The sequence below is a fragment of the Pseudorasbora parva genome, chromosome 18 (genome assembly GCF_024679245.1).
Source record: "Pseudorasbora parva isolate DD20220531a chromosome 18, ASM2467924v1, whole genome shotgun sequence".
NCBI lineage: Eukaryota > Metazoa > Chordata > Actinopteri > Cypriniformes > Gobionidae > Pseudorasbora > Pseudorasbora parva.
The window spans coordinates 29747023-29770191 of record NC_090189.1 but is presented as its reverse complement, the minus strand read 5'-3'; the positions used below and the strand labels follow the sequence as shown (position 1 = coordinate 29770191).

The 23169-nt window shown below is 39.2% G+C and overlaps 2 protein-coding genes across 3 annotated transcripts; one reads left to right on the top strand and one right to left on the bottom strand.

The window, feature by feature from the left end:
- Positions 1 to 527: 527 nt before the first annotated feature.
- ccdc92bb (coiled-coil domain containing 92Bb) lies at positions 528 to 4256 on the bottom strand. 2 transcript variants are annotated; one of them, XM_067422851.1, is made up of 6 exons: positions 4135 to 4256; positions 3032 to 3132; positions 2371 to 2533; positions 1713 to 1760; positions 932 to 1278; positions 528 to 858 (listed from the first exon to the last, which is right to left on the bottom strand). In XM_067422851.1, exons 3-6 carry the CDS (start codon positions 2498 to 2500, stop codon positions 529 to 531), a joined length of 855 nt encoding a protein of 284 aa, XP_067278952.1. In that variant the 5' UTR covers positions 2501 to 2533; positions 3032 to 3132; positions 4135 to 4256; the 3' UTR covers position 528. The 2 variants fall into 2 exon arrangements, with proteins under 2 accessions (XP_067278952.1, XP_067278951.1); XM_067422850.1 differs by lacking the exon at positions 3032 to 3132.
- Positions 4257 to 8498: 4242 nt separating this feature from the next.
- aifm5 (apoptosis inducing factor mitochondria associated 5) lies at positions 8499 to 21979 on the top strand. The gene is made up of 19 exons (XM_067423431.1): positions 8499 to 9220; positions 9432 to 9507; positions 9725 to 9834; positions 9964 to 10073; positions 10796 to 10840; positions 10916 to 10997; positions 11088 to 11200; positions 12420 to 12506; positions 12584 to 12675; positions 12820 to 12950; positions 14456 to 14571; positions 14663 to 14734; positions 15201 to 15264; positions 15370 to 15446; positions 15531 to 15648; positions 17704 to 17802; positions 17897 to 17972; positions 18061 to 18165; positions 20551 to 21979. Exons 1-19 carry the CDS (start codon positions 9202 to 9204, stop codon positions 20588 to 20590), a joined length of 1632 nt encoding a protein of 543 aa, XP_067279532.1. The 5' UTR covers positions 8499 to 9201; the 3' UTR covers positions 20591 to 21979.
- Positions 21980 to 23169: the final 1190 nt, after the last annotated feature.

Below are 23169 nucleotides of genomic sequence, written 5' to 3'. Positions count from 1 at the left end.
CCGTTTTTCTTCCGAGTCTCTTGTTTACCATCAGTAGATTCGACTTGTTTGGACATATGAAAATGCTGGGGGTGTGCATATAAATGATCCCCAACGCTGTCATGGTTGGTTTTATGTTGAGAAGCACTTTTTTTCTGTTGAGTTTTTGATATACGAGATTTACATAAGAAATAGGAGGCAATGGTGTTTGAGACTCACAGTATGTGATGTCCATGTTCTGAACTCTTATTATTTCACTATGGCAAGGTTAATTAAATTTTTCATTCTAAGGCACCTTTAAGTTTCATTATGTCATTAGTAGTGCTTCATGGGATTGTAGTTCTTTCCCTCATTAAAGCTGTCAAGTACACAGGTGTGTACCTTTTTTTTTGCTTCAAATCAAAGTTTGTAATGTTGTGATTTGCATTGTTCTGTTTCATGGCTTATAACTCCTAAGCGAAGACTTTTTAAATAAAATCCCTATAGAAAAAAATGAATAGGAAGAATACCCCTAGAACCAAGACTGCTGAAATAAGGGACTGTTGCACTCTATAACTCTGTTGTTTCTGGTCCAATGTCTTCCCTCAGTGGTCGGTCCCTGAATCTACCTAATCGAGCTTCTGTCATCCTTGAAAGGCCACCTTCACTCCAGTGACCTCCAAGTGACCTGTGCAAGGGGAGGAGCCTATGTCTGAAAGGATAAAGGAACAGGGCGGGGTCAGGCATGGGGCGGGGCTCCTCCGGCCCAAGCACCCTTTCGCGGGGCACGCATTCCCTCACTCTCTCCGATCTCCGGATCCTTCCTGATGCTCGGCTTTGGCGTGTGTTTTCGGCCGTCACTGGAGATGTCCATGGAGAATCTGCAGTCCATTCTGATTCCTATGAACAGGTAAATGAATGAGACCGATTCATGTGTCAGATTATGAGTAGATCCAGTTGTAGTGCCTCCTACCTGCATGGCACCTCCATCATCATCTTCTTCTTCATCATCTTCCTCATAGTCTTCTGCCTGGTGATACAATCGAAAGTGTGCTGAATGGAGTTGAAAAGAGAGTTGAGCGGCCACATCGGTCTGCTTACGGAGGTCACGACTCAGCGTCGTGATCTTATGACTGCGCCGCTTTAGCTCATCCAGGAACCGCCGCTCTTCATCTCGAAGTCGAACCTGCAGTGCACTCGCAAGTGCCCCCTTTTTCCGTAGCTCTGCCCGCAGCTCCACCAGCGCACTTTCCTGCTCAGCCAAATGCTGCTCTGTCTCCAGTAACCGTGCCTGCAGCAGCTCTTCCTCCAATTCGATATCTATAATAACACATACATAGTTGAGGGAACACGTTAGACTGGGTAAACCCAGCCTGATCTGCCGGCGATTTGATTTTGCCCGGCAACTCAGTCTGGAAACCTGTACATTAATTTCTACTGCTTCTGTTACACTTTTGCGGGAACCAATCACAGACTGGCTTATCCACCTATTGGTGGGTTTAACATGATGGCGGACAGAGAGGCGATGGGTCGTTGCCCATTGATCACACCTCTTGTAGTCTGATTGGTTGAAGGACTATCCAATTGCATACAGAGTCATTTGAATTATGCTCGTTGAACATGCCCTTTGTGCAGTAGAAAACACAGAGCAGACTCCCCAGACAAATGTTCAATCTTAAATTTAGCTTGGTCTGGTGATAGCCAGACAAGGAACCTGTGGGAATGGTTGGAATTTTGTGATATTTTATACTCACCCTCTTGGCTTCTTGCTGGTGGTCTTTTACTTAGATCACAACTCAGCTCTGCAGAGACATACAGAGAGGTGGAAGTTACCAAACATGAGTTTAACAATGCAAAGTAGCTTTTAGTCCCCCAAATATGACAACTGCAATTTCTACAATTTCATCTATGTAACAGATAACATACTTAAAATAATATTTTTACAATAAAAACATGATCGTAAACATATTTAATTCAAATCATATACTGTATATATTAGCTTTGAAAGCCCAACAAAAAAGCTAAAATACATACATTGGAAGTCAACATTACTCAGATATCTTCTTTTGTGATACACTGAAGAAGGAAGGTTTGGAACATGAGGCTGAGTAAACGATGACAGAATTTTCATTTTGGGATGAACTATCCCTTTATGGCCCTTAAAGATTATTATGAATTAATATTCTTTCTTAAGCTGCTTTGAAACAATATGTGAAGTGAACAGCACTATACAAATAAAACTTACTAGAACTATTTTGAAGTAAACCTGTCCATTTAATAAATAAATCATATTTATTTTGTTTCTAAATAAATCATAGTTAATAAACTCAACTGCAAAGTATAGGTACTGCATTTTATGATTTACATATCTGAGTATCTGAAGAATCTATACAGTGAGGTTATGTGACAGACCGTTGCATCGTTTCTTCAGGTTGCGTATCTCTAGCCGTAGACCAGTCAGGAGGATCCGATGTTCCTGCTGCAAAAATGCTACATTACGCTCAACACTCTCCACCTGTTGAGCTAGTGTGGATCTATCCATGGATTGCTCCCAGATGTTGGCAGTTAACAGCTCCTTGCAATGAAAGTAAAAAATATCAATTAAAAAAACACAATTTCTTCACTATAGGCCTAACCATTAACTTAAAGCCATTAGTTTCCATTGAGGCAGAATATCCTTTAGACATTTCCCTCCAAACACTAGTCTGAGCCGAGCTAGAGATGGCAAAGAGGTGTGTTAAAATCATGTCCCACCCTCTATTGTTCTCTTACAATAATCCACCTTATTTTTCAACGTGGAAGTACTGTGTTTTCTTTGAATGTGCGACTTCAGACTTATTAGCCACTATAGGGAAATAACGAGAAGAATATACCAAAGTGTAGTAGCCTAAACTGTAAAACTCACCAGCATGTTTATAATTAAGACAATACATTAAAACAATGTGGTAAGAAATACCAGTTTTCAATATCAAGCAGCATAACAAGCTGTTTTATACAGCTAAAAACAACTGGAAGCAAATGACACCAGAAGCCAGATACATTAAAATTACAGATGGCTGTGCCCCGCTTTTACCTGAAAAAAAGTGGATAGAGTGTAACAGTGGTTCCAGTCCAGAGCGTGTGGGTCTCTACGTCATTCGCAGTGCTTCACTTGACTCTTTGTCATTTGATTCTCTGGTGGACATTTATTTGCAGAAAAATAAGTTATGTAGGCTAGTTTTTAACAGAGGATTACACTGTTAGTGTTTTTAGAAAATAAGTGAATGTGCACGGATGGCTTCAACAAAAGCATACAGCATCGCCTTACAACTTAGTAGCTCACATTAGGTTTGTCTTTAAAGGTTTATAAGAATTGTTAAAGATGAATTCCCAAATGTTCCCAAATGACTGACAAAACAGTCACAACTTCTGTTTCCCATTGACTTTAACAACCTGTTCAGTGAAATGTTTTGTGTTGACAAATGTGTGTTTGCTATATGTTTCTTTAAATTATGCTATAACCTACATTTTTAAGTATGACTAAGTGTTCAAATACTTTTTGTGGCCACTGTATGCATAAATAACAATATTTCAGATGGCTCCCTATTATATGGATCATAAAATGGCTCTTTTGTTACAACTGCAGCATCAGCAGATTAGGATTCAGTTTAAAATCAGCATTATGTCATTGGTACATCCGGGACATTTAGACCCAGGAAATGCGTAACGACGACAGGCGTATGTAAACAGTCTATGATGTAAACATCGCAATCTATCGTCTTTAAGGCGAACAAATGTTGGCAAACAAAGTTTTTTCACTCATAAAAAGCACAAAACTTCCTCCGGTTGACGTCTTAAATAATTATTTTGTATATTGTTGCATTTGTGTTGTATGCCGTTTCCACAAAGATTTCAACACACCCACCAACCTCCGCACACATGTATCTTAGAATATGTCAGCAAATAATGATTAGCTAAATAAATACTACACACTGATTATTGACAAACAAGTCTGCTGAAGCGTACGATATCGTGAAGGTTACGTTTTTTCTTTTGTTTTGTGTTTTACATCACGGCGCTGACAATCTAGACTCTTTATTTAATCTTACACCTCCATCACTGCACCGCGTTTCAAAGTCATCAACCTTAAAGACATAAACATGCAGGTGGAACATTACGCCACTCAATGATACTTACGAATTGACTGAGTGGATGAATGATGCAGGACACCTCCAGTGCAAAGCATCGCCACCTAAACAGTGCGTCAGGGACACGAAAGGGTTAGCCATCTGCCACATCCATCCCTATCTCATTCATTTAGCCAATGAAGTGGACTGAAGTGACAAGTTTCATTTGTTTGATAGTGTAGTGACTCGTTTGCGCAAGGTCGATTTAGCTATCGTAAACTTTTCACAATTTATATATATATATATATATATATATATATATATATATATATATATATATATATATATACACAGGTCCTTCTAAAAAAATTGCATATGTGATAAAAGTTCATTATTTTCCATAATGTAATGATAAAAATTAAACGTTCATATATTTTAGAGTCATGCACACCAACTGAAATATTTCAGGTCTTTTATTGTTTTAATACTGATGATTTTGGCATACAGCTCATTCTCAAAAAAATAGCATATTTCATCAGACCAATAAAAGAAAAGTGTTGTTAATACAAAAAAAGTCAACCTTCAAATAATTATGTTCAGTTATGCACTCAATACTTGGTCGGGAATCCTTTTGCAGAAATGACTGCTTCAATGCGGCGTGGCATGGAGGCAATCAGTCTGTGGCACTGCTGAGGTGTTATGGAGGCCCAGGATGCTTCGATAGCGGCCTTAAGCTCATCCAGAGTGTCGGGTCTTGCGTCTCTCAACTTTCTCTTCATTATCCCACAGATTCTCTATGGGGTTCAGGTCAGGAGAGTTGCCAGGCCAATTGAGCACAGTAATACCATGGTCAGTAAACCATTTACCAGTGGTTTTGGCACTGTGAGCAGGTGCCAGGTCGTGCTGAAAAACCAAATCTTCATCTCCATAAAGCTTTTCAGCAGATGGAAGCATGAAGTGCTCCAAAATCTCCTGATAGCGAGCTGCATTGACCCTGCCCTTGATAAAACACAGTGGACCAACACCAGCAGCTGACATGGCACCCCAGACCATCACTGACTGTGGGTACTTGACACTGGACTTCAGGCATTTTGGCATTTCCTTCTCCCCAGTCTTCCTCCAGACTCTGGCACCTTGATTTCCGAATGACATGCAAAATTTGCTTTAATCCGAAAAAAGTACTTTGGACCACTGAGCAACGGACCAGTGCTGCTTCTCTGTAGCCCAAAAGTGTGGAATGCGGCTACTGTAGCCCATTTCCTGCACACGCCTGTGCACGGTGGCTCTGGATGTTTCTACTCCAGACTCAGTCCACTGCTTCTGCAGGTCCCCCAAGGTCTGGAATCGGTCCTTCTCCACAATCTTCCTCAGGGTCCGGTCACCTCTTTGTGCAGCGTTTTTTGCCACGCTTTTTCCTTCCAACAGACTTACCACTGAGGTGCCTTGATGCAGCACTCTGGGAACAGCCTATTCGTTCAGAAATTTCTTTCTGCGTCTTACCCTCTCGCTTGAGGGTGTCAATGATGGCCTTCTGGACAGGGTCGGGTCGGCAGTCTTACCCATGATTGCAGTTTGAGTAATGAACCAGGCTGGGAGTTTTTAAAAGCCTCAGGAATCTTTTGCAGGTGTTTAGAGTTATGAGTTGATTCAGATGATTAGGTTAATAGCTCGTTTAGAGAACCTTTTCATGATATGCTAATTTTTTGAGATAGGAATTTGAGGTTTTCCTGAGCTGTATGCCAAAATCATCAGTATTAAAACAATAAAAGACCTGAAATATTTCAGTTGGTGTGCAATGAATCTAAAATATATGAAAGCTTAATTTTTATCATTACATTATGGAAAATAATGCCGCTTTGACTGCCGGGTAAAAGCGTTCTGCGTAGTTCGTACAAGGGGGTGCTCACGTCGTATCACTGTGTGCTTGGCAAGACCGTTTTGTACTTGAGTGCCACCAAGTCATGTTTTCCTCTAACTTCAGCAGCTCCAGACACGTGAGCAAAAGTGACGATCTCATTGGCGACGCGTCATATAGTAAAAAATGAACCCAAGGTGATTCTTTTAAAATTACGCTTTTACGCCTTGCCGTTTTGCGTGTCGGTGTGCGCACTCACATTGGCACCCTTTATTTAGTCACAGGACGCTTAACGTCGGCGATAAACGCGTGCGAAAATCATCCTGATGTTAGCATTTGCTCCACCGGCCTCATTCTGCTCCCACGGGTCCCGGCCCTGCCCTGCTTCATACCACATTAACGCTAATAAAACCGTAATATATTAGCTCATCAATAAACAATCTGATGAATCTGTCAGATTGCTTTCCATCGTCTGTGGAAGTGAAGACTACAACTCCCATAATTCCACGCTCATTCACTGCGTCATCAAGCTACACCTTTGTTTTGAATTATCTACCTCTAATGATGCAATTTACATACTGTGCCTTTAATATAGATTAACAACAACAAATATAAACAGGGTCCAGGGTCTGGTGGGGTGCTATAAACCAATCAAGCTCATTTGATTAAAGAGAATAACCGAATGTCATCATCCCCCACCAACACACTACACAACACCCTTTATTCGGGGCGCTAGGGCCCTCTGTGCACACCTACCACAGCCCAGGTTGGGGGACCAAGTACTTACGTCTTCTCATGTTTTCTTGGGGGTCCTTACATGAGTTCATGAGCCCCTGTAACCCCAGGCTGTATTCAAATATTCAATGGCTTTACCATAAGTGAACAGAAAATACTCATTAGACTGCTTTTTTTGTCTGGTGAGAGGCTCTCACCTCGTTATATACAGGATTCCTGCAGCTGCAGATGTCATTACAACAAATGAATGCAATCACCTTCATTGAAATGTCAGCATGACGTGATTAAGATCAAAGGCTATTTATTATTATAAGTAACTCATTCTAAATAACTCTGAATGACATCAGCACAATATATTTATATATTTAGCCGCGGAATAAGCAGGACTGAAGCAAAAAAGGCAGGATACTCTGAATCTAGGGTATGTTTTCTCTCCACTAAATCCAATGAGCTTGAATGTTTTATAGCACCCCACCAGACTCATTGCATTTAGATCTGTAGTTGTTAATCACTGATAACAACTGCTATAAACAGTTTATATACTGCTATATAAAGTTATTTCATAAGAGTGAAATCATAACACATATACAAAATATTGAAGAGCATAACAGCTCATTAGATTAGCACAGAAAGCACATATTCAATGATGTAATGAACTAGCAGAACTAAATATGCAAAATCCTTGTGTTGTTACACGCACGCGCACACACACACACACACACACACACACACACACACACACACACTGTCAAACATTGTGTCATAGGTTTGCGTTGCAAATTTGGCTTCTAAATTTATAAACCCCTAGCAGAATATTTGAGTCTCTCAGTTGTCTTCTAAAGTAAGAAGAGCTCAAATGTGCAGAAATGCTGGAAAGCCGAAAAATGTGCAGGATCTGGAAGATTTTCTTAGGATAGTAAGTACAACTTTTTTTCTTTTATAACGGGAAATTGCTTCATCAACAGCTTGACATTTACAAGCATTAAAAAAACGATTCCAGCAGCCCAAATGAAGTTTAATGCTGCCCTCTAGTGGGCTGGACCACTACTTGCCAACCACACCAGCTGCTTTCAGAAATTTGACAGCCCTAAAGCTGTATAAATCAGCAGTAAATTGTCTTTCATGACTGCAAAACATTTGTCAAATATGTGCAAGTGCATATTTGTGGTGCATGTTGCATTAGGGCCAACAAAAGTTTGACCTCTGAAGACCGATCTCTGTCGTGAGAAAATGTTGTGAGAAATGTGCTAGCTACTATAGTGGACAAAGATCATTTGAGTTACATAAAGGTCTAAAGATAATGGGGACAGATCAAAATTCAGGAACAAATACATAAAACACTTTTTGTTTGTAACAAAAAGAGTATCAAACACAAATATGATAATGATCTTAATTAAAGTTTATTTAGCACAATGAATCTGGTTTATCGTGGTTTTGTGTCCTTATCTAAGACGCTTGTAAAAACGGCTTACATATAGATCCATCTCTTTTATGTTTGTTATTTCAAGGGATAGTTCACCACATATTTTGAAGAATGTGGTTAACCAAACAGTCGAAACACTGACTTCTATAGTGGGGGAAAACAACAACTGTGGAAGTCAAAGGGGTTCATCAACTATTTGGTTTCCGACATTCTTCAGAATATCTTTTTTTTGTTGTTGTTGTTTAATAGGAGAAAGAAATTCATGGAACAATATAAGGGTGACTAAATTAAGACAGAATTGTAATTTTTGGGTGAATTATCTCTTTAACCCCTGCCCGAGAACTATATGTTTGACTTCTGCTTATCTTCTAATCGTCTATTCTCTCCTGCTAAAGGGGAAGAATAAGACATTTCATACGCTGCAGGTGAAGTAATGTCAGTTGTTGTCAGAAAAAGAAAAGAAAATGCTCATAAAGGCATTTGTTGTCAAAATGTTTTCTGACTACCACTAATTCAACAGTGATTTAACTTTGATGTTGATTTACCCGTGAATACTTGATAGTAAAAGTGTAGTCAGTGTAGCCTGTCTTTTATTGTGGTAAAATCTTCTGTCTATATAAACTCTACTTATATCAATTGTATCTTGAAAGGAACATATGAACACGAGCGTCAGTGTTTCAGAGAGAGGTGCAGAGTCACGCACTTTGCCCTGTGGACGAAGCTATTGTTGTGCGCTGCTTGCTCAGCCGTTCTCTCTTCTGTTGTTATGCCACAAATGGCATTGCTCTTCTACAACTAAATACCCTCTATACGCTTTACGCAATCCTTTGGAAACACTTTACACTTTTGGAATTTCTATTTTCTTTTTTTTCTCCCCGAAAACTCAATTTGGCATCTTTTATTTGGAGTAACCAACTTCATGAGTGAGTTTGAGCATCCGAATGATGAAATGTCTATAGGACAGGTCTGGCCTCCTGGATTAGGGACTTGTGAACCGGTCATTACGGTCATGACAGCCGTCCCGAGAGTTTGATTGTATGACATCTGTCGACAGAAAGGATCGTTTAAAAAAATAAAATAATAATAATTATTGGAGAAAGTCTTCTCTTACTGATCAGTCTGTGATGTCTGAGAAACAATCAGGTAAGCATCCCATCTTATTTTATTTTATTTTATTTAAAACAATAATTTGGTCCACTTTATTTGGTTATTCTGAAATAAACTAAATGATTCTTAATGTTCACACTGATAGTGTGACTATGCTGACTTTTTATAATCTAATTCATAAAATGCTGCTTTTCTCCAGGGTTGATCATTATGATGTATTATTTTATCCTGCTGGTTACGGTTATAGGGTTAGTGGCTGGTTTGGATCCAGAAGAAGAGGTGACAGATGTCGTATGTGACGAGTCAGAACTCAGAGATGGAGAGTAGGTTCCATAGAAATGCCTGCCATGTTCATGCGCATTATATTCATAATATACATATGTATTTATAAAAGAATGACAAAACTATTTGGATTACAACAGGTTGCATCAGGTTTGATTTTATGACAAAATTTATTTTATGCCCTATGCTTTGAAGCTGTTGAAAGACACCCACTGTGTAAAATCCAAGATTTCTGAGTGTGTTGTTCTTGTGATCTAGAATGATGGAGGTTGAGGTTGGTGAGCACAATGTTTTGCTGGTACGCTGCGACGGGGTGTACAGTGCCATCAGTAACCAATGCACGCACTATGGCGCTCCACTAAGCAAAGGTGTAGTGCATTATAAATCAGTTTTGTTTATATAAATCGAGTTTGGTGCAACTGACTTCTGTCTTTATAGATAAATAATATGGGAGAAGTGAAGGGTTAATACAGTGGGTGTTTGGGGTTCCTCTGCAGGGGTGCTGTCAGGTCACAGGGTCCGCTGTCCCTGGCATGGTTCCTGTTTCAATGTGAAGACCGGGGACTTAGAGGAGTATCCTGGAATTGACTGTCTGCCCTGCCACAAGGCACTGTGACATAGATTCATAATTAGCTGTATTATTATCATACAGTTTTGTACTGCTGAATGTATTTTTTAATAGTATGTTTAATGTAATATATATATATATATATATATATATATATATATATATATATATATATATATATATTTATTAGACCATTTATTATACATTCAAATAATAAAAATGTATTAATTAGTAGTTCGTTTTCATTCGCTATTGGCCCAAAGTTTTGAATAATTAAGATGTTTGTAATGTTTTTGAAAGTATTCCCCTACATTTAAAGAGTATGCTGATTTGCTGCTCAATAAATATTTCTTATTACTATCAATGTTGAAATCAGTTATGCAAGTACTTTTACTTGTAAAAAAAATAACAGTAAAGACGTTTTTCATGTTTAAAAAAAAAAACATTATTGGAGCACCAATAATACTTGATAACTAAGCAGCAAATAAGTTATAAAAAGGATCATGTGACACTGAAGACTTGAGTAATGATGTCATCACAAAATTGCATTTTAAAATATAGTAACATAGAAAACAGTTATTTTAAATTGTAAAAATATTTCACAATGTAAATATTATTTACTAATATAGGAATATATATTTTTAATCAAATAAGCTTCTTTCAAAAAAAAAAAAAAAAAACTAATTTAGTATTCTAAACTTTTGACCGGTACTGTACATGCTAACATATTTAAATGATTTAATCAGATTTTTTCTTCACAGGTGAAAATCGAAAACAACAAAGTTTATGTGTCTGTAAAGAAAAGGGTAAAGTACCTTCTTATAGACATTTTATCATCTATATAAAAAGTATGAATATAAACAAAATATTTTTCTAATCAGATTCAGGGTCAGCCTAAACGTATACAATGGATGGGGGCCAGAGATCACGGGGTGCTGCATACTGTGATGCTCCTAGGAGGAGGTGAGAGACAAAAATGTCTTATGCAGATTCCTTTTATTTCCTGGGACCGTTTTAATGTTGGTGCATTCTGGTGTGTATTGTCGAGCACAGGCGCAGCCTCTTTGATGTGTGCTGAGACACTACGGCAAGAAAACTACGGCGGCAGAATCATTATGGTATCTAGAGACGACCTCCTGCCTTATGACAAAACCAGACTCAGCAAGGTGAGGCACAAGATCTTTGAAAACTGATGCTAAAATAGTTTTTGCAGGGGAGAACACTTTTTGCAACAGATTACTTTGAAATAAAAATAACATTGGAACAAAACTAATAAAACATTATTGAGGGGGGAATTCATTTCAATTAATCATTATCTATATTTTAGAACAGAATGTACGCAGGGTTGAGGAGTGACATTGTTAAAAATTAATCATTGGCTTGTAATTTTTACCAACATTTTTAAGGTGATAATTAAAAATAGTGTGTATATTTTTATATATTATTTTTATATATTATTCATAAGACAATTGTGGTTAAGTGTTGTATAGAAATAAAACCAAGAGATACACTTTCCTAATTTTTTAAAGGTAGTGTAAGCAATTTTGAGGCTTGAATTGTGGAACTGATTAAGCGGATAAAATGAAGGAAAATAAGGTTTCTTGTTTAATTTAAGTGAATTAGCTCAATTATTCAGTTTTATTTAGATGCCATTGTTAGTTCCCAGCATGCTTTGCATATGGCTGAAAATTGAGATTAATATTGAAGTGTTGTTTAATGTGTTTTTGAATGAAGGGAAACATCTGTTAATGTATAATGTTCATTTATGTTTGACATTTGAAAGAGTTTCTTTTATGTTGACCTTTTGACCGTTACCATTGTGCGGAAGAGTAGAGCTTATAGTTAGGTTTTGATGTGAATAACTGCAAGTACTAATATTATATTATGAAGAATGTTGCTTTGTTTAATGAGCAATAACTTTGCTAATGCTAGTGCAATAACAAGTTTGTTTCTTGTGCCTGAAAACTGAAAGTCAAATGTAAACAGGCCATTTCCATTTACTCTAATTTATGTATTGTTTTCAAAGTCAACTTAAATAAATAAAAAAAAACACATTCCACTAGTAATTTTTAATTCTTCTGTAAAATTGTTACCATCATTTTTTTTAAAAGTAGATACTGTGTAATATTTTTTACAATGTAGATACGTGTAATGAAATTGTGTTATTAAATTACAAAACGAGGTAAAATGTGTAATTCAATTATTGCATTGATAAAGTAATCCAAACCACATTTACAGTATAATGGGTAACTTACAACTGTAAGCAATTACATTTCCAAAGGAACCTTTCTAACACTAAATGCATGTGAGATTCAACACATATATTATTTTATTTATTTATTTATTTATGCTTTATTATTAAACTTTAACCCAATCTGGATTTAGGTAATGAACGCTGAGAGTGAAAGTCTCTTAATGAGAAGAATGGATTTTTTCCACAAGTATGATATTGAGGTCTGGCTGAAAAAAGAGGTGAGAGTGAATCTTGTGTTCTTTCTCATTTATACCACAAGAGACTTGGGGCAATCTCAGGGCTGTTCTTTGTGCAGGCTTTATCGATAGATACAAACAAGAAAACAGTGACATTTGATGATGGTTTAATCCAGTGCTATGACCAAATCCTTATTGCAACAGGATGCAGGTAAGTATCTGATGATAAATATTGATGTAAAGTATTATTTAACTGTACTGTTTACATGTCTAGATAGGTACAGTATTATTTTGCATCATTTACATAACTTTCCTCCACCCAGGACTTACACACTGCTTGATCTTTGTTCTTCAGAGCAAAATGCCTAGACTGCCCTGGTGCAGATCTGGAAAACGTGCTGATGCTGGAAACACCGGAGGATGCCAGGAGCATCCACTATGCCTGTATGGGCTGCAGGACAGTCGTTTTGGGCACTTCCTTTGTTGGTAAACACACTAAACACACTCTCTCTATCACATCTGATAGATAGACAGACAGACAGACAGACAGACAGACAGGAGTCAGTCAGTTGGGTACTGACAGCGCTTTTTTCACATTTTGTAGAGCCTTATTCCAAAATGAATTAAATTCATTATTTTCCTTAAGTCTACAAACAATACCCCATGATGACAACGTGAAAGAAATTTGTTTGAAATTTTTGCACATTTATTACAAATAAAAAAGGAAAAAAATTCACGTTCATAAGTATTCACAGACTTTACCATGACACTCAAAATTGAGCTAAGGTGCATCCTGTTTCTACTGATCCTCCATGAGATGTTTCCACAACTGATTTGGAAAGGCACACACCTGTCTATATGAGGTCCTACAGTTCACAGTGCATGTCAGAGCACAAACCAAGCCATGAAGTCCAAGGAATTGTCTGCAGACATCCGAAACAGGATTGTATCAAGGCAAAGATCTGGGGAAGGGTACAGAACAATTTCTGCAGCATTGAAGGTCCCAATGAGCACAGTGGCCTCAATCATCCGTAATTAGAAGAAGTTTGGAACCACCAGGACTCTTCCTAGAGTTGGCCGCCCCAGCCAAATAGAGCGATTGTTGGATAATGGCCTTAGTCAGGGAGGTGACCAAGAACCCGATGATCACTCTGACAGAGCTCTAGCATTTCTCTGTGGAGAGAGGAGAACCTTCCAGAAAAACAACCATCTCTGCAGCACTCCACCAATCAGGCCTGCATGGTAGAGTGGCCAGACGACATCTGAAAGACTCTCAGACCACGAGAAACAAAATTCTCCGGTCTGATGAAATAAAGATTGAACTCTTTGGCAATGGCAAGGGAATTCATTCTTTAAATGGCAAGCGTTATGTCTGGAGGAAACCTAGCACAGCTCATCACTTGGCTAATACCATCCCTACAGTGAAGCATGGTGGTGGCAGCATCATGCTGTGGGGATGTTTTAGCGTGGCAGGAACAGGAAGACTAGTCAGGACTGAGGCAAAGATGAATGCAGCCATGTACAGAGACTTCTTGATGAAAACCTGCTCCAGTGTGCTCTGGACCTCAGACTGGAGACAACTTTGTGAATGTCCTTGAGTGGCCCAGCCAGAGCCCAGACTTGGACTTGATTGACCATCTCTGGAGAGACCTGAAAATAATTGTGTACTGATGTTCCCGGTCCAACTGATGGAGCTTGAGAGGTCCTGCAAAGAAAAATCGGAGAAAATGCCCCAAAATAGCATCATACTCAAAAAGACTTGAGGCTGTAATTGGTGTCAAATAAGTATTGAGCAAAGACTGTGAATACTTATGTACATGTGATTTTTGTCAGTTTTTTATTTGTAATAAATTTGCTGTGAATACTTCCCGGATGCACTGTAGATAGATATATCTATTCCATCAAATTAATGTCATGTAGGTTTGGAATAATATAAGGGTGATGACAAGTATTTTGTGAATTTTTCTTTCAACATGTGTGCGGCATTGAAGGCATGGAAGTGGCGGCCTATATGATAGATATGGCCAGTAGTATCACAATCATTGGAAGCAGTGAACTCCCCTATCAAAAGACTCTAGGCCCCGAAATAGGAAAGGTCACCATGTTGGTATGTGATGTGGGCCAATACAACCACATAAAAATATGTGCTTTATCTGCTTTATGATGATCTTCTTATTCTGTTTTGGTTGTTCTTTGAGATGCTGGAAGAGAGAGGGGTGACGTTCTACATGAATGACGCTGTCGCAGAGGTTCAAGGTGAAAATAAGAGGGTAAGATCAACTTTTTCTAAGTTCAGTTCATTAACTGAAATAGATTATTTGGATGATGATCACTTTTGTTAATATGAGAAATATTAATTAAAAACGTACTTAACTTACTATATAATTATAGGGTTTGGGTTTAGCTTAGAGTTAGTTGCTTACTTACGTAACTATGCATAATTTACTGTTATTACTATATTAAGTACATGTAACAGGGACACTAAAATAAAGTGGGTTACACGTGTCATTGTTACAGTGTAATTATATATTTAAGTACTGAGTAATGTTAATTACCAGTAACTACATGTACTTACTATATGGTTACGGTAGGATTATGGTTTGGTTGAGGGTTAGTTGCATGTAATTAGGCCTAATTTACTGGTGTTACTATGGTAAGTACATGCAACGTGTAACAGACACTGTAAAATATAGTGTTACCAAAGTAGTTCATTATGACTTGGATATTTTTTCCCAGGTTAAGGCGGTGAAACTGAAGAGCGGTATCACAATTGAAGCTGATTTGATAATTGTTGGAATTGGTATGTACAATCTGAGTGTACAGAATTGAAAACAAAGTGCTACTTCTATTTAAATAACGGGAGCAACAATTTTGTGCTCTCATCTCACTATTATCTCCATATAAGGTGTCAATCCCAATTCAGAGTTTTTGAAAGGGAGTCCGATAAGGATGGACTCGAAGAACTATGTCATTGTGGATGAGGTAAGTGTTAATGACCAATTTTCATTGAGTTTGAACAGTCACCGTACACTTCAAAACTCTTCAATCGTGTCCCTGTCTGTCTAGTACATGAGGACCAACATAACAGACGTCTACTGCGCAGGAGATCTGACCTCCTTTCCTCTCAAAATGGCAAAAGGCCAGAAAGTGAACATCGGCCACTGGCAGATAGCGCAGGCACATGGTAATCAAACATTTTTAGATGTGTACATCTGGTTATTTTGTCAACTTTTAGAAGTACATTAGCATATAGACACCTTAAAGCTAAAAGACGTGAACTAAAACATTTTCATATTGATGCACTAGCCAAAATGAGAATTTTTGGTTACGGTTCGTTGATAAGGGAAAATGGAGGCGGGAACCGGTGAACGTTCATTAAAACTTTAATCTCATAAAATATATAAACACACTGTGCACAGTGTGCAGTCACCGGAGAATAGTGCATAAAGAGTGATTCAAAAACAACATGTTTGAAACAGGAGGAGGAAAACTACAATACTTGATGAGCGTTTGTGCGTTTCAATCATAGACAGTAAAAGAAATGGACAGAGCTATCCCATTGACTTCAACGGCGGAAAAATGAGGCCAATCAGAGGCACTCACTTCCTGATGGCTGAGCGAACTGCGCAGGCTCAGACTGAGCTTGACGACGTAGATGTGACGTAAGCAACCTGTCTGACAGTTGTAGGTCTTCTAGTAGTTGTGGAAAGTGAAATCTGAATCACGTTGTTTAAATATTTTCTCCCGTTGCTTTTGGCTCACTATCGGCTTCTCTCCATTCTTCTCCTTTGACTTTATCGGACTTTATGTTTCCACGTCCCCCTGACTGTCTCATAGACAGTAAAAGATTGTTTCTGAGCGTCTCCTCCTGTCTATACGGTAATTTCCCAACTGTGCGACAGAGTCGCATTGGTTATGACGCAATCGTTAGCCTATTTTTTACAAAAACAGCTTCTACGGGGCGATAGTGTAAGATACAAGGTAATGGAGCCTTTTATGCATTGTCGTGTTTCTTTATAAATAAACAATGGACAAATGGAGTCTTTAAACGTCTCAGATGTAAAGTTATTCACTGTCAAAGTGACTCAAAAATGAATGGGAGTCAATGGGATGCTAATAGCAGGTGATGGCTTGGTTAGCAATGGCCGCCCCTATGGGTGGAACGCTTTCAGAGTGCTAGATTACCCCTTGGTTTCAATGGCTTCTGCTGCTCCACTATTTTTTTTTCTTTGATCCTGCTGAGTGAATGTCCTGTTGATGACATGACTCAGTGGTGCCCTCCGATGTCTGGTAGAATATAAAAAAAATTGTTCTGAGCCTTTGTCGAACTCGGCCATCTGCGCACATCCGTGATTGAGTAGCTATACTTTGAAAGCTGTGCGGACAAAACTGCAAACGAGACAGACGTGAAAATTTGGACTCGGTGGATGGCCCTCTGAATCCTCCTCCACCGCCTGGTGGACGGCGGCTCCTCTGGGTTTGGGCAGCTGGCAGGAATCCCCTGTTCCCTGCTCCTTCCCATCATGGCGGACGGCAACAGGCTCCGGCCTCTGCCAAATGGCGGCCACTTCTCCACTCCCTCTCGGACAACAGAACCCAGTCGGCAGCGAATTAGTCCCCCTGGCAAATCAATCCAGCCCACCGCCTCGAGCGTCAATGTTGGCAGACTTTGCTCAGTTTTTCTTTGCTCAGGATTTTCCACAGTGGGCTCTTTGACAGTGCATTCCTCCTTCCTCCCAGGCTTTGGCCTCCCAGGCTGACGCATATGAACATAATATATAAACATAATAAAAATCAACATAAATATCCCAGGCCTGGTCCTCTCTTGTCCTTTACTGTCGTCACTACTCCTTTTATCCATCTGGAGCTCTTCCGTGAGACACTAGAGGCCGTTCCGATGGCTCTTGACCCCGTCCTGGTTGGCACAATTTTGGTTAATTGATGGAAATTCATTCAGCGTCTCTTTAATGGACATAACATGGATAAGGTATAACAGGTAAAGAACTTTACTATGACTGGTTTATCACCTGTGAACACAACACCCTGAACAGTATACCGAAAATTACTCACATTAACAGTATACCGACAATTACTACTACTTTATTATCAGTTTTGGTTTTTGGCTAAATCAAAACTTTGATTTTGGTTCCAGTAAAAAAATATTTTTGGTGCATCACTAGTCTTTACAAGCATGAAAATAAACATTGCTTTGATACCATTATACAATTTTTCTTTTAAGGAAGGATTGCTGCCTTCAGCATGTTGAGCAAGGAGGTGGAGCTAAACACAGTGCCATTCTATTGGACCGTCCTGCTAGGGAGAACCATTCGCTACGCGGGTACGGCCTTTTACTTACATGCTCGATATGCTTTAAGGATTGCAAAATATGAGGCTTTGTACGTAATTATGTCCTTATTCTTCATTATGCACAGGGTATGGGGAGGGATACACTGAGATTGTGCTGAAAGGGAAATTTGAGAACATGAAGTTTTTGGCACTTTACCTCAAGTAAGAAACTTTAGGTTTGTGACTTCGGGTCTTTATAACCGTTTTCTCTTTAAATTGTTAAATATTGGCTTTGTACTTTTAACTACAGGCACGATGAGGTGGTGGCTGCAGCAGGATTGAATGTTGAACCAGCTGTCTCTGTGGTTGCAGAAAGGTTGGCAGAAGGAAGAGTGATTACAAAAGCGGAAGCAGAGTGAGAACTCATATTCTGTTATATATTAATTGATATCCTTCAGTGAAGTAAAAAATGGACGAAATAATTTATTCATCATGAATTGTATTCAAAATTCTAAACAACCAATACAACCAAGGAGTCTTGGATGGTAAGCATTAACCTAGATCCCTGCTGGGGTCCAGTAATGGCTTTTCAAAACTCGAATTTATTGGCATGCAGCAAATATTGTTAATATTTCATTATAGATTAGTTACACAACTCACTATATTATACACAGATGAGCCAGAAAATTATGACCACCTGCCTACGGTTCTGCTGGTCATCACGTGCTGCCAAAACAGCGCCGACCCACTGAGGGATGGACTCTGAAGGTGTCCTGTCTGGCACCAAAACATGAGCAGCAGATCCTCAGCAAGTCCTGTTGAGAGCTGTAACTGCTATAGATCGAAATTGTTGATCCAGTAAATCCCCCAGATGTTCAGATGGATTGAGATTGGGGGAATTTGGAGGCCAGGGCAACACATTGAACTCTTCATCATGTTCCTCAAACCATTCCTGAACAATGTGTGTATTGTGGCAGGGTGCATTATCATGCTGAAAGAGGACACTTCCGGTTTGTCGTTGTCCCACAGTGGATCGTGTTGCCATCACTTCTCCGGGTGAATGGCACACACGCACACAGCAATCCACGTGATATAATAGAAAATCTGACTCATCGGACTAGGCAATCAGTCTTCACAGCCATTCCGTGACGTGGACGAGAGCGGCCTTAACCCGGTGGCCATCAATGAGTCGCACAGTTACTTGCTCCGGTTTGCTAGCAGATACCATACCTCAGGGGTATGACTTATACTTCGGTCTTGGACACAAACTCTCATGTCCTCTGAGCTGAAGAACAGGTTCTGTTAGCAAAGGGTGCGCTAGGAAAGGTCACTGCAGCCCATAGTAAGCAATAAATCCTCATCCCCAAGATGGATGCCAGCCTCGGGCCCATTTCTGAACCTCACTCTGGTGAGACGGCTGTTCATAATGCTAACTTTGAAGCAAATCCTCTTGCAGATCAGTGCCGGGGAAATGGTTTTTCGCACTTTTACGAAATCTCTCTCCCTGAATTACCTTAGTCCTGAATTACCTTGATGATTGGTTGCTCTTAGCCCAATCAAGAGAAGAACTGTGTCCGCACAGGTCTCTACTCCTCAGCCATCAAGCAAGTCTGGGGTTCAGAATCATCTTGAACAAGAGCATGCTGTCCCCCAGCCAACACAATATTCGACACAGTATACCGGGGACAGTATTCAACTCATCTGAAATATTGGCCTGGATTTCAGTTGTATCGCTCCCTGAAAATTCAGCAGTTAACAATGGCATTTTGACCGGGTAGCAACCTCCCCTTGAAGACATTTCAGTAGCTTTCGCACCTCTATAGCTAACCAGTCGATTAGAAAACATAACCTGGTGGTCTAGTCTCACATTACTCCAACACGGTCCCTCTCTGGGACCTGTCCATAGTCCTAAGGGCACTGTGGGGCCCTCCGTTTGAGACGTTCAAGACAGCCGACCTATGGCTTCTCTCGCTAAAGGCCGCTCTCCTGCAGGCTCTGGCATCGGTCAAGCGAATTTGTGGACCTGTAGGCTCACTTAGTGGACGTTTCCAGCCTCGAGTTCCTGCCTCACTAGAGGAATGGCCTCCTCCTGGACCTGGTCTAACGGAATATCCATGACTGACATCTATGTCGGGCCTAAATGTCCCACAGTGTTTTGCAGTGCATTCCCCATGTGTCAGAAACAGATCTGAGTGAACCGCATCAAAAGGGAACGCTCCGGTTACTAACGTAACCTTGGTTTCCTAAGAAAATGGGAACTCTCGTTGCATATCCTGCCATGCTACTGTTCATATGCTATTTGCTATATAACACTATTGCTATTCAGTTGAGAAATTCTGACTAAATGGCCTTTTGCACTTCTTAAATAGGGAGTCAGCCCCGCCCTTTCTGGTGGGCTAAAAAACGATTTGTCTGTGAAAAGCACAGATGTGAACCAATCAGGCTTCAGTATTGGGAGAAAACTGAGTTTCCCAAAATGCGTCAGAAACTGACGCAGTGCTTGTTCCCATTATCTCATGGAACCGAGGTCACATTAGTAACCAGAGCATATCGGACACAGGCAGTGAGAAGAAACAAAAAGCTTGTTTTATGAACTAAAAATGGCTGTCACCATGAAGGAAGTACCACCCTTATGGAGATTAAAAGTAATTTTGTATTGGTCAAATTAACAATTCATTTCTTCATACATAATTTTTTTATGTACAAAAATTGCTTAAAGAGGCTAAACGCAACCACATACTGTCATAGCTCTAATGTACGTATTGTTAATGTTTTTAATGAGGTTTTCTTTCTATTATAGGTCAGATGACCTTAGCTGGCTGAAGCTGCAGCCCATGTGACCACTGACAACAGTTTGAACTCAGAATGATCCGAATTCAGCCATTCTGTCCACAGTCCATCCCATCCAATCATGCCTTTACTCAGACTCAGTTTTTGTAACATTTATAAAGGCCAGTACATTACAGCCAGTACAGTACGGCCAGTACAGCTTTCCACACAGTTTTACAGAGAGATTTCCATTTTAACAGAGATATTCAAAGAAGAGATCCACTACCCAAGTGTGACTAAGAGAATAATTGAATTATGTTCAACATTTTATTCTGGTCTTGCTGCAGTTCTCTCAGCTTCCTAAGACAATTAGAGAGTTTGCCTGTTAGCTCAGGTTCAGATGCATTTTTGTTTTTAATATTGAATGTGAACACAATGCTTCAATCGAATACTTATTCTAATCATAATTATTTATTAAGATAACATTTAGGAATGATCTTATGAAATATTTTTTTCGTATTTGGTTTGTATAGTATTTACTCAATGTTTAAAAGGAAAAGCAGATTAACTTATCAACTATTAAGTACAGTCACTGGCATACTGTGTGCTTGATGGATCTAGGTGGCGTAGTTGGTCATCAAGCTGAGAAATGGAGCATGGGTAGTGGAAAAATAGACAATCACTGAGCGCACATCCAATCATAGCGCTTAGGAGGATTAGATGAACACAGAGCGATGGATGCTGAATGTGATGGTGGTCACAAAAGGGGGAGCATATATAATAGAACTGGACAAACATGTTACAAAAGGGAATATTACAAAAGAAATGCTGAGCTGCTCTCTTATATCGCCTCTTATTCTCTCTCTCTTCTACCACTCAACCCAGTTTTTCGCTCCCAAATCCTCATAATTCACTTCTGTTCTTATCAGCAAGAATTTGTGCAGAGATATATGGGTCATATAGGACAGTCCAAATCTGGAGGTGATATGTGGGCCATGAAATAGGGCTTAGACCATAAGAAGCTATTTCAGAGAATTGAAAATATCCCTTTAATCAATATGGTAAAAATATAACATTAACATTTAGAGATGATCTGAAAAAAGGTGAAAACAAAGCGTTGCTATACTTGACATTTCTGTCATTCTGTACAGACTAATATTGCTGATAAGCACAATATTACTTTTATTGTTATGACTTCCATGTTGGTCCAGTTTTTCTATCAGGAAGCATGTTGCAGTACTAATGCATTTTTTAAAATCATGCAAATACAGGAGCCCATTAGGAGGTCCAGCGTCCTTTCCCAATATGTGAACACAGGATGGCAACCATATTTTACAGTTTTAGTTTATAATGTAATCATCACCGTTTTAGATACAGCAGAGTAAGGAATGATTTGTTTGAATGTACACATGAGTCATCATTATACTAGTCAGAACAGTCACACAAAAGGTTATTTATATCAGAACAAACATTACAATGTGCTGCAAAACAAGTGTATCATTTGCACTGGTTGGGCAGTTTCAGTCACTGTTACTCATTCATGGGTCTTGTTTTTTTTTAAAATACAGCACATGTTTGTCATACTCATATACATCTGTAATCCTTAAAAAAAAGCAATAAATAATTATGTTTTTCTGGTTTGTACTACGTGTACTTTCATTAATAATAGTGATTTGTTTGAGAAATTTCAAGATCAGATGCTTTAAAGGGGCGATGAATTGAGAAATCAACTTTCCCTTGAGCCTTTGATATATAAAAGGTCATGGTAATATAAGAATATCCTGTAAGTTTTGGAGCTGAAAACGTCCTTGTTGGTAAAACAAAAGCTTTTAAATACACCAGACCCAGCAAAAGAGAGCTCTCAAAGCAATAATGTAATAGAATGGGGAAACACCACCTCTAAATGTGTATGCCTGCTACTGTAGCCCAGCCCACCGACTCATGGAGATAAATGAGCAATAAACATGCCGACACTGGTCAACACTGGTTTTGCAGACCTATTGAGATTAAAACACAATGTTGTGTCTTCTATATTGTATCCGACAGGAATGGTGCAACACACTAATGTGAGTAAAAAATGTTTTTTTTTTCTAAATATGTGATAGTATTGCATTGTCACAGATCGTACTGATTATGAGTAGGTGTCTAACAGAACATACTTTAGGCTGGAGAATCCCTTATTTGTTGGACATGTATGGGTACGGTACGCAAAGCCGTCCCCACATAGCCCTAACGTCCCAGGGCTATGTGTTTTCCAGACGGGCTAACAAAATGTAAGCACGTCATCAGGCCGGTGAATCTAAAATAGTGAAATAGCATTGATTTCTTGAACTGTGCTGTTCACTCTCTTGACTTGATATTTGAAGAGCGCATGCCCTCAGGTGTGTGTGCGGTTCGCGCTTATATCCACCGTTCGGGCGGGCCTGCTAATAAAAATATGAGTCAGTCATGGGTGGATGAGAAATAAATCATTGTGTTTGTTTGATAAATACTTTTTGAGAGCCCTGTCAGAATTATTCCGGTTGCTGCTTTCAAAACAATCCCTCCTGTGAACCGACAAGCGAGTTGAAGCTCATTAAATATGCAAATCTTCTCCAATCCTAGCCGTGGCTGTTTACTTCCAAGTCTCCAGTGCGTCACGCACATTAAA

Excerpts from the sequence above, each read along its gene's own strand:
- ccdc92bb (XM_067422851.1), bottom strand. The coding sequence starts at position 2,500 with ATGGATAGATCCACACTAGCTCAACAGGTGGAGAGTGTTGAGCGTAAT. Across the intron at positions 1,761-2,370 it reads CCTGAAGAAACGATGCAACG|AGCTGAGTTGTGATCTAAGT; the intron begins GTCTGTCACATA and ends ATGTCTCTGCAG. Across the intron at positions 1,279-1,712 it reads ACCAGCAAGAAGCCAAGAGG|ATATCGAATTGGAGGAAGAG; the intron begins GTGAGTATAAAA and ends GTGTTATTATAG.
- aifm5 (XM_067423431.1), top strand. Across the intron at positions 15,649-17,703 it reads GCAGATAGCGCAGGCACATG|GAAGGATTGCTGCCTTCAGC; the intron begins GTAATCAAACAT and ends TTTTCTTTTAAG. Across the intron at positions 17,973-18,060 it reads TTTTTGGCACTTTACCTCAA|GCACGATGAGGTGGTGGCTG; the intron begins GTAAGAAACTTT and ends TTTTAACTACAG.